Source organism: Trichomycterus rosablanca, chromosome 9 (assembly GCF_030014385.1).
Source record: "Trichomycterus rosablanca isolate fTriRos1 chromosome 9, fTriRos1.hap1, whole genome shotgun sequence".
Lineage (NCBI taxonomy): Eukaryota > Metazoa > Chordata > Actinopteri > Siluriformes > Trichomycteridae > Trichomycterus > Trichomycterus rosablanca.
The window spans coordinates 36,426,629-36,438,505 of NC_085996.1; the positions used below are offsets into that span (position 1 = coordinate 36,426,629).

Consider the following 11,877-nt stretch of genomic DNA (forward strand, 5'->3'; position numbering starts at 1 on the left):
ATTGGCGGGCCGGATCGTGAGTTTTGCCGGGCCGGATCTGGCCCGCGGGCCGTATGTTGTGCACCCCTGGTCTAGAGGATGACCAACTCAAACAGCAGCAATAGATGAGCGATCGTTTCTGACTTTACATCTACAAGGTGGACCAACTAGGTAGGAGTGTCTAATAGAGTGGACAGTGAGTCGACACGGTATTTAAAAACTCCAGCAGCGCTGCTGTGTCTGATCCACTCATACCAGCACAACACACACTAACATACCAGCACCATGTCAGTGTCACTGCAGTGCTGAGAATGATCCACCACCTAAATAATACCTGCTCTGTAGTGGTCCTGTGGGGGTCATGACCATTGAAGAACAGCATGAAAGGGGGCCAACAAAGCATGCAGAGAAACAGATGGACTACAGTCAGTAATTGTAGAACTACAAAGTGCTTCTATGGTAAGTGGAGCTGATAAAATGGACAGTGAGTGTAGAAACAAGGAGGTGGTTTTAATGTTATGGCTGATCAGTGTACATACATAAATACATACTCTCTGCCAATAATTTTACAGCAGTGATCCTGTCAGGGCTCCTTGTTTTGAATAAGTTGGCGTGACGTCCCACACAGATCTTTACATAAGTAAATGAGACTGACAGGTTCTTGCTGTTCCTGCTTCTTTCTAGTACCTTCTGTTCTCAGACATTAACACCTCAGCCAGGCTGACTGACCACACACAGTCACTTACTGGTGCTCTTTATATGCTTTCATTAAAATATAAACAGTTTTCTACAAGTTAAAGCTTGTTAAACATTACCAGGCAATAGTTACATGTTTTATAGTTCATTAAATTCGTGTTGCTTATTCGGTAGTTGAGCAGAGATATTGTTGTTAGGCTGTACTACAGACTCGCAGCTTCTCAGTGTCGTTCGTTCATCATGGCGAAGTGGGGTGAGGGAGATCCGCGCTGGATTGTGGAGGAAAGAGCAGACGCTACCAACGTTAACAACTGGCACTGGTGGGTTTAAATGGCTTTAAAGATGTTGGCTAATTGAATATCTGTAATAAGAAAACACATTTGCAGCGAATTAATCTCATAGTTACAGTTAAATGTTCGACTGGATATGTGGAGCTGTGACTGTGTGTCAGTCAAGTCTGTTCATGTTTTCCTCATGTATAACATCAGTACTAGTAAGAAACTAACCAAACTTCTTTATTGTACTAATTAGTCCCCTATTTAACGTGCATAACTGGCATAAACTTAGCAGACTAGTTGATTGCATGAAAGGAAGGAATTGTTTTTCCATCACAACGTAACATAATTAATCTCTCCATTTTAATGTAATGGTGTGTTGATAATAATATATTATGGTTATACAATTAACCAAAGGCAATTATATGCTACATGTATCCATGTGATTAGAACCCTCTCAAATGAACTGTTCCTGGAGGGGTAGCACTTGAAGGGGCCATTTATAGAAACTGTCATGGTCATGGAGAGACAAGTAGCAGCTGGCCAGACAGGTCACTACTATGTATTTGGTACACTTTACAACCCAGTCCAATATTTAAGAAGACCCAGTGTTCTTGTATATTCAGCATTCTCAGTGTGCTTATTTTTATACACATTCATCAGCCATGTTGAACACCAGTCATATCTTTTTTTTCTTTTTCTTTTTCAAAGAAACTTTATTGAACAACATATATATTACAAAAGAATACATCAATCACAGCCAAGATGTAACATACACAATGAAAATTAGACAATTATTAACTAAAATTGCTCGAGGTTATAGAAATAGAAATGAAATAAACTATAAATAAAATTAGCTAAAGCAGGAGTTTATAGATAATACCATTTAATGATTTTTTAAAAAGACCTTAAGGGATAGAGAAGTTTTCTAGCAATGTTTAAGTCTTGCCTTCACATTTTTACAGAGTTTTAACGTATTAATGTACGATATAAAGGATGCCCTAAAAGTGTTCAAATTTGGTCTATTATTCATAAATTTACAACAATGAATGTGATATTTGGATAATATTAAGAGAATGTTGACAATATAAGTCTCATTTGAATTCAATATGTCACTTTTAGCTAATTTTTCTATTAATAAAATTGTTTGTCAGTCCAAAAAACTGAGCAAAATGAGCAATCCCAAAATAAGTGAGTAAGGGATTCTTCATATTTGTGACAAAATGAACATTCAGTAACCAGTCGTATAGGTACATTTCGCAGTCGTGTAATTACTGACAGTAAATCTGTTGCTTTGCACAATCTGCCACCCTACCTTGTTTACTAGGCACACCATCCTTTTTGTATATTCCTTAAAATGTTCAGTTCAAAACCAAAGCTTTTGTCTCCTGTTTAGACTAGTGTCTGTATTTGATCACAGTACGTTGTTGGCTGGATATTATGGTATGTGTACTATTCTTAAGCCATTACTAACACAGAAGTTAAAAATCCCAAAGAATTAATTTGCTGGGTCATGAATGTAGTATGCATCAGTAAAATGTTTTCACAGTCATCTGGCGTTCATCTGGAGTTTTAAGTTCTCTTCTGTTAGATCATGTGTACAAGCACAGCTATGGCTGTGTAATATGACAGTTTGTACTGTATGACAGTAGTAAAGCAAAGTGATAACATTCTTAGCAATGCATGGTAGGTAGAGGTTTGGTTTGACTCTATTAGACACGAGAGGACAGCTGGAAGTTTGTACCCCATTTTTTTGCCAATTTTGTTATAGACAAATGCGTGCAACTACAGTACAACAATCCTGAAAGAGTAAGGGCTCTGTGTTACCTCTTTTTCATAATTTGGCAGATCAGCATGCATGTACACATAATCTCACAGATGAGGACTCAAACTCCGGATGACTGTAAAAATTTTTATTGATGCATACTATATTTATAACTCATGAATGAATCCTCTGGGATTTTAAACTTTCTGTTAGTGCTGGCTTAAAATAGTCCACATACCAAAACATCCAGCCAACAACATACTGTGGTCAGATACAGACACTAGTCTAGTCTTTTGAACTGTACATTTTAAGAAACATAAAAAGGAATGTTGTGCCTAGTAAAGTAACTGATAAGTGTAAGACAAGGGTTCAAAATCTGCAGTTCTTGTATACACTCATACTATACTCACTACCATGTGATAGTAACTATACCTATTTGTTATAAACACCACACATTATTATGGCTAATTATTATTATGGCTAATTATTATGTACAAATGGCAAAGTTCTACCCTATAAACTGACCATTAAATTTCATACTTTGTTACAGGACAGAACGAGACGTTTCAAGCTGGTCGCAGGACATCCTGAATGAACTTCTTCTCAGAGTTGAGGTGCAGAATGAGGATGGTGTCTGCCAGATCACAGACGTCAGCTCGATTGAGGGAGAGGCTTCCATTAACAACCGCAAAGGGAAACTCATCTTCTTCTATGAATGGACCATTAAAGCATCATGGACTGGTATGTGTTATCAGCTTAAGCTTGTTTTTCCCTTTTCGTCAACAGTAGTCCTTTCCAGTAAAAATTATTTTGCCGATAGCACAAAGCAATGAGCGACGTTAAATGTAATGTTGGCATCCCCACGCTGTCCGAACAGCGCCACAAACTGACACCTGTCTCCTAAATTCTCACAGAGAGCTGACTGCATATGGAGAGTCACACTATGCCTTATATGCGTTTTCACTGATCCTGCGGAACCATTATCTGACAGCATGGAACTCTGTTCGAACTTCCTTCCTTAGACTCAGCCAGTTGTGTCTGTTAAGTACCAACCAGGCTGGGAGCACAGCTGAGACTTAAACTTTTAAGCTTGAACTTTCCTTGGTGCTGGGCTAACAAATTAAACCTCTGTGCCACCAGAGCACCCTATCTTGTACTTTTTAATGATGTTATTTGACAGTGAAAATCTTTTATATTTACATGCTTTACAGGAACTGCAAAAAATGGAATCAAATATAAGGGAAACATTAAGGTGCTGAACCTTTCAGATGAAAATGACATGGATGACCTGGATGTAAGTAAATACGGTCTCCTGTATTGATTATGCAATAACAGTATAGTTAGAACTTTTAGTAAGAATGACCAGTATTCTTATACATAGTATTGCGGTAACTTTGCATTGTTATTTTTCCTTCCCCATTATGTGACACTTTTAATTAACATTCAAATTAACATTGTTAATTTTCAGTTTATCCATTTACTTAAGCAAGGTTATTTTTGTTACACACAACTCGCACAACTGGGGTATAATGAAGAATTCATCACTTTACTTTACGGGCAAGAAAATCATTGATTAAAATCATGCTAATTACAGCCATATGAACGTAAAACAGTTAAACAGGGTGCCCGGGTGGCATAGCGGTCTGTTATGCTAGCCCACAACCGTTGAGATCTGGGTTGGAATCTCAGTGATACTATCAGCCGGCTCAGCATCTATAAAGACATGATTGGTTATGTCTGAGGGAGAAGGTTGGATTTCCGAAGCACTGCAATAGCCCTGAATCCCCAGCAGTGCAATTGGCCGATTGGCTGTCTACAAATAGACATGAATGGCTATGTCTGGGGGTTGCTGTCCTGTCCTGGGTGTGTTACTGCATTGATTCCAGGGTAACTGGACCCACGATGATCCCGACCAGGATAAAGTGGCGGTTAAACATGAAAATGAATGAATGATGATCCATGTAGTCCCTGAATATATGAACAAAATTCTGAAGATCTGATGGTACTGAATGCTTGGTTTTCTTTGTCAAGTGACCCATTAAATGCTCACTGGGGTTTAGGTCAGATGACTGTGGAGGACAATCAGCACTACTTGATCTTTTTTGGTTTTTAAGTAGTTGTTGCAAAAATGTTAGACCTGTTATGACAACCATAGTACTAAATTTAAAAAATGCAAACTACAGTAGAAGCATTTATCATAGTGTTCAAAAACTTTTAGCCCCCACTTTACATATATAGTGTAATGCATTTTTTTTATGCTTTGTTCTATGAAATTTGACAACTCTGGTTTATGCCTCTTTAAAATCTTAATTATTATGTCTGGCACTTTCACAGATATGCATTACTGCATGTAAAGACCAGCCAACGACACCATTAACTGCCCTCATGAAAAAGCAGGGAGAGAAGGAAATCAAATTAGCTCTAGCAAGCTATGTCTCACACCTGAAAAAAAGTAAGATCAGTATGCATTACAGTAAACATTTTATCACTGAATGCTGGGTGATTTCTTTTTGTTAGTATTTTTTGTAATTGTAGTTTTTTTTTTTTTTTTTTCAGAATTCACACAGGGAATGATCCTACCAACAGCAAACTGTGTCAGTAAACAACAACAGCAGCCACCACATACGCATGTTAAACTTGATCAAACGAAGGTACTTCACTGTTTTAGGACACCCAGATATACTTTGTGTATTTAAGCCTCAAAAGCTCTGCAGCATTAGGATCATTACTAAACGTTACAGAAGGTGTATCTACACTCACTGTCTATCTTATCAGCTCCACTTACCATATAGAAGCACTTTGTAGTTCTACAATTACTGACTGTAGTCCATCTGTTTTCTTTACATACATTTTTTAGCCTGCTTTCACCATTTTCTTCAATGGTCAGGACCCCCACAGGACCACCACAGAGTAGGTATTATTTGGGTGGTGGATCATTCTCAGCACTGCAGTGACACTGACATGGTGGTGGTGTGTTAGTGTGTGTTGTGCTGGTATGAGTGGATCAGACACAGCAGCGCTGCTGAAGTTTTTAAATACCGTGTCCTCTCACTGTCCACTCTATTAGACATTTCTACCTAGTTGGTCCACCTTGTAGATGTAAAGTCAGAGACGATCGCTCATCTATTGCTGCTGTTTGAGTCGGTCATCTTCTAGACCTTCATCAGTGCTCACAGGATGCTGCCCACGGGGCGCTGTTGGCTGGATATATTTTTGGTTGGTGGACTATTCTCAGTCCAGCAGTGACAGTGAGGTGTTTAAAAACTCCAGCAGCACTGCTGTGTCTGATCCACTCATACCAGCACAACACACACTAACACACCACCACCATGTCAGTGTCACTGCAGTGCTGAGAATGATCCACCGCCTAAATAATACCTGCTCTGTGGGGGTCCTGACCATTTAAGAACAGCATGAAAGGGGGCTAACAAAGCATGCAGAGAAACAGATGGACTACAGTCAGTAATTGTAGAACTTTAAAGTGCTCCTATATGGTAAGTGGAGCTGATAAAATGGACAATGTGTGTAGAAACAAGGAGGTGGTTTTAATGTTATGGCTGATCGGTGTATATTGAGTGTTGTTCTTGCTTATGTATTTATTTATAGACTGGCTCCTCAACAACAGCTAAAACTCAGAGTTCTGGAGTTAAAATCCCCACAGTCGTGTTCAGTCTGAAAGAAACCTTTTTGACATCAGCAGAGGAGCTTTACAGAATGTTTATCAACCAAGAGGTTAGTGTTTTATTTTCTTTGATAATAAAATATAAAATAAGCTTTCTTTATTTCATGTAGAAGAGACCAGAAGAATTTGTGCCTCTGCTAAATATTAGCTTAATTTATTGAATAACAGTGTGTGTGCTAATTATTATAGAATACTGAAGTAGGCCAACTGGTTAATTTGGCTATTCTTATTATTTATCCATATTTACATTTGGAAAATAGACTATATATATTTAAAGTACTGACAGGGACACTTAAGGTTTATTGCTATAGTATAGTTTTATTTAAAGTATGAAGTAAACAGCTCTGTTTTATGGTAGACCTACCCAACCTGCAGCCTGTGGGCAGCTTGTGACCTGCAACTCATGAATGTGCAACTCACACTTCTGTGCTAAAGTTCTATTATTATTTAATTTTAATGCATTGGTGCAGCCTGTGAAACCACTGTTGCTGCTTTTTGTGTCACAGCTTGTAAAACACTGCAACCCTGTAACAGACTAACACCCTAATTGTTCAGTTTTGCTTCATCCTTTTTATCCAGTTCATTAACTAATTATACATGCTTATTTATCTAATTCTGTTTCTCTGTGGATGAATTAGATGGTTCAGGCATTTACACACCTTGCTGCCTTAGTAGAAGGAGAGAAGGGAGGAAAGTTTCGCCTGCTGGAAGGAAATGTCCATGGAGTGTTTGCTGAGCTGGTAGGGACAAAACTCATCTCAGACATCTCAGAAATATTAAGAATACCAAACATGATCATGACAGGCAGGTTACTGGTGTGTTGTTGTGCTTTGAACCTGTAGGTTCCAGACAAGAAGATTGTCATGAGGTGGAGGTTTGCAACCTGGCCTGCAGGTGGGTTTTCCCCATTACTTGTTTAGTAAAACAAGTGATCTGTGATCCATGCAACGTGACACAATTAGCAAAAGAACATAAGCAGCACTAAATTATTTATGTTTATGAATAAATACTTTTACATTCATATTTGTACACAGTACAAAAAAAATATGCTTCATTCTCACCTTACTTTCTGTAAGGAATTCGTGTGTCTTCCTCTCACCTGTGAACTGGTGCTGCCCTTTTCTGCTGCTATACTTTGAATCGTGCACTTTAGATCCGCATAAAGCTGCTGTAGTGCAATACTTGAATGTAAATGTAAATATTTAAAATTCCTTAGTTATCTTAGTTATTCTTCTAGTTTTTAAGTCTTAAGTTTTATTTTTACTAAACATAGTTTCTCTTGCTATTTATATGTTTATATTTTATTATGTTTACACACACCGAGACCTAAGTAACTGCATTTCGTTCTAATCATGTACATGGTTTTGAATGACAATAAAGCTGAGTCTGAGTCTGATCTGGATAGTTTAAAGGCTGAATTATTTCTGAGCTTGAAAGTTTAAACCTAAAAGTGTTGGACATTCTGTAAGGGATTGGAGATCTGGGTCTGAAACCACTCCAACATTGATTGGGCTGAACAGTTTCTGAAAGTGAAGGATGAAGTGATTCAATAAATCTACATACATTTCTATTACATACGTATAATTCTTAGGCTCAGTGAGCTTGTGTGGCATAATGGTAAAAGCCACGCTGCTGGTAACTTGAGTTCTTGGGCTTCGAATCCTGGGCTGGGCTCATAACGTGAATCTAGCCATTGGGGAACACATCAGTGCACCCTAAGTGCCTGTCCCAAGCCCGGATAAATATGAGGGTTGTGTAAGAAGGGTAAACAGTGTAAAACTGTGTTAAATCACATTTGCTGATTAATGACGACCCTTAACGGGAGCAGCAGAAAGGGGTCATTAAATCAAACCTAACATGGGTAAACACTTACTGAAGTGTATTATTATGTCAGCTGTTATTTGTATCTTATATAAATACATGTCCCTGTTCTTTAGGTCACTACTCAACTGTAACTCTTAACTTTACTGACCGGGGCAGTGAGACAGAATTGAGTCTTGAAGCTAAAGAAGTTCCTGCTGCTGAAGAGGAGAGAATGAAGGAGGGCTGGCAGAGATATTACTTGGATGCTATTAAACAGACATTTGGTTATGGAGCCAGAATAATTTAAACCAAACTGTTATGAAATGAAATGATAATATAACTGTATTGACCTGTAAAATGAACTGAGAAAGATCTCAGACCTGAACAAATACAGGCTGGCATATAAAATACCATACATATTGCATATGCTCTGTACCAGACACAATTATGTTAAACACTGGCTAACTCTTGAATGTTTACCAGCATGTGTGTCAACCAACAAATGTCATGTATTAGAAACTGGGGTTCTGTATGTGAGTGCAGAAGAATGTACTGTACAATAAACTATGTGTTTTATTTGAGGTGTACCTACCTACCATTTATATTTTGTACAAAAGGGTGTAATATGAACCTGGGATCGCCATTTGATGCACAGTATCTTTACTGTAGGAAGTAATGCATGTCGACATGTCTTAGAAATATTACAATGATAAGTTTATTTTAAGTATGGTTTTATCAGCAACAAATAAATATATCATTACACTTTCTGAAGCTTGAAATAATTTCCTCATTCTTACCCTTATTTATAATTGCATAGTTCAGCTCCTCCACCTCACAGGTGAGAGCCAAACCAGCTCTTTCAGAACAACGGAAAGGATTGTTGCATGCATCTACCAACACTTACAGGGTCAGGAAGCATGCTTTAAGGCCATAACCAACTCATCTAATCCTGGACATCACAATTTTCCACCCCATTTATTCACAGCAGAAGCTGGCAAAATCTGTACATAAATTTTTTGGTACTTATGACTAGAATCTTGCAATCTTCAGTGTATTTTTATGTGCATTACCAATCTGATTTCAGGGGTTATTTGTCATTTCTTTTCTGTTTTATCCTGGTCAGGGTTGCGGTGAGTTCATTCTCCCCAGCAAACACTGGGCACAAGGACAGGTTGACAGGTTGACAAACCATTGCAGGGCTTTGACCACCCCCATTCCCCCATCCCAGACACAGCCAATCCCATCTGTGTAGACACCAGACCAGCCAATAGCACAGCTGAGATTCAAACCCAGATCATACAACATACAACATGTAACAGTTGTTTCAAAAAATTAGAATAATGCAGGCTGGGCGATTGGCTGTTGTTCTAGGGGGAGGGGGGGTGCTTGATGGGAATTCCTCATGTCAGGGTGTACACAAAGCTGATCCACATATTAACTCGGGGGCGTGTGTTAGTCACGGCTCTCCTCAGTCAGAGTGGAGGTCAACATCAGTAGTGACGAAGTGTAATGCAAAAGGGTAATTGGATACAAATAGATTGGAAGGGAAATGCAGAGGTAACACAGTGGGTAGAGCTTTGGGCTATCAATTAAAGGTTGAAAGTTCGAATCCAGACTCTGTTGGGCCCTCGAGTAAGGCCCTTAACCCTCTCGACTTCAGGGGCAACACCTGCAGCTGAAGGCAACACCAGCACAGGAACTGTTTATCATTAGCTTTATGGAGCAGTCACACACAAGCCTTTTGCAGAGCATGGAGTCAGCTGGAGTGGTGTAAAGCACAGTACTGTTGGAGTAAACTGAATTCTCTGAATAATCCAAATATAAATCTGGCAGCCTGATGGATGAATCTTGGTTTTACAGATTCCTGGAGATGTGTGCATAATAGTTGCTAGTATACTGGCTGAAGATGTTAGAATGGTCTATGGTTGTTTTTCTTAGTTATTTTTTATTAATATTATTATTATTTATTTATTTATTTATTTATTATGTTAGTTATTAGTTATTTTAATCTGATATGTAGTTGTGTAACCATAGAAACGCTGCTCAGCCGAAGAGGTGATTTGTTTATGGACGCTGTCGTGTGCCTTGCACAGTTCAGCAACCATATGAGGGATGTGTGTGCGCATGTGATTGGACAGTTGTGGCCTCGTGATGATCTGCTATTGGCTGCTTTCTTTGGCGTAGCGTTTCGACATTGGCTGATCAGCAAACTAGGAAATGATGTGCAGAGAATATTATTTTCCCCACCCGTATTCGGACAAACCCTTTCTGACTTGCTGGAATAAATTTGTAATATTGGAGTCCTGTTAGATGATTGGTCAACACCGAGTTTAACCATTCATTCATTTATTTGTTTAATAAATTCATTTATCAATGCATTTTTTAAAAGTGTTATTATTGCTATTATTTTTATTGCTATTATTATTATTATTATTTATAGTATGACTCGTAGTATATAACAATACTTATTATTATGTATTATTATTAGAAATATATCAAAAACAACAGTAATAAAAAGAATAGAAGTAACAATAATAATTATTATTTATTTTTAGAGTAATAACTAAAACAACAGCAATAATAATTATAATAATTACTATTATTTTATTAATTTAAAAATAATTCTTAAGAACAACAATAATAAAACAATAAAACAAACCAATAAAAGCAACAACATAATACCAATAACAATAACAATAACAATAACAATAATAATTTATTATTATAGTTATAACAAGAACAACAGTATTAATAATTATATTCATAATATAATCATTATTCTATTAATAATGATTCATATAATAATCATTATTATTATTATTGTCATTATTTATTAAAATAATTTTTAAGAACAACAATAATAAAACAATTCAATAAAACAATAAAAATAACATAAAGAACATAAAAAACAACATGAAAATAATAATAATAACAATTCCAAAACCATGAATAATAATAATAATAATAATAATAATAATAATAATTTATTTATATAGGTATAATGAGAACAACAGCAATAATAATCATAATTATTACTATTATTGTTATTATTTATTAAAATAATTCTAAAGAACAACAATAATAAAACAATAAAATAAAACAATAAAAGAAACAACATAATAATAATAATAACAATAACAATAACAACATAATATTAATAATAATAATTATTATTATAATACTACTAATAATAGTAGTAATAATAACAATACAATAATAATATTAATAATAATAATAACAATTTATTATTATAGTTATAACGAGAACAACAGCAATAAAAATCATAATTATTACTATTACCGTTATCATTTATTAAAAAAATTCTTAAGAACAACAATAATAAAACAATAAAATAAAACAATAAAAGCAACAACATAATAATATAATTATTATAATTAATAATAGTAATAATGATAATAATAATAATAATAATAATAATAACAATAACAACATAATATTAATAATAATAATATTAATAATAATAATAATAATAATCATCATCATCATAATAACAATAATAATAATAATAATAATAGTAATTATAGTAATACGAGCAGCCAATCGCAGTGCAATAGGTGTGATGTGTCGGAATACGGGTGTGGTGAGTGGAGGAGTGTAGAGTGATGAAACCGGAGCTGATTACTATCTGTTCTCAGTGTAAAGCGGTGAACAAACTG

General features: G+C 36.1%; 1 protein-coding gene across 1 annotated transcript; it reads left to right on the forward strand.

Moving 5' to 3' along the window:
- The first annotated feature begins 793 nt into the window (after nt 1–793).
- On the forward strand, nt 794–8,966 carry ahsa1a (AHA1, activator of heat shock protein ATPase homolog 1a). The gene is made up of 9 exons (XM_063001436.1): nt 794–995; nt 3,266–3,456; nt 3,927–4,009; nt 5,050–5,167; nt 5,272–5,366; nt 6,322–6,447; nt 7,036–7,137; nt 7,240–7,291; nt 8,335–8,966. The coding sequence occupies exons 1-9, from the start codon at nt 916–918 to the stop codon at nt 8,505–8,507; spliced, it is 1,020 nt and encodes a 339-aa protein (XP_062857506.1). The 5' UTR covers nt 794–915; the 3' UTR covers nt 8,508–8,966.
- Nucleotides 8,967–11,877: the final 2,911 nt, after the last annotated feature.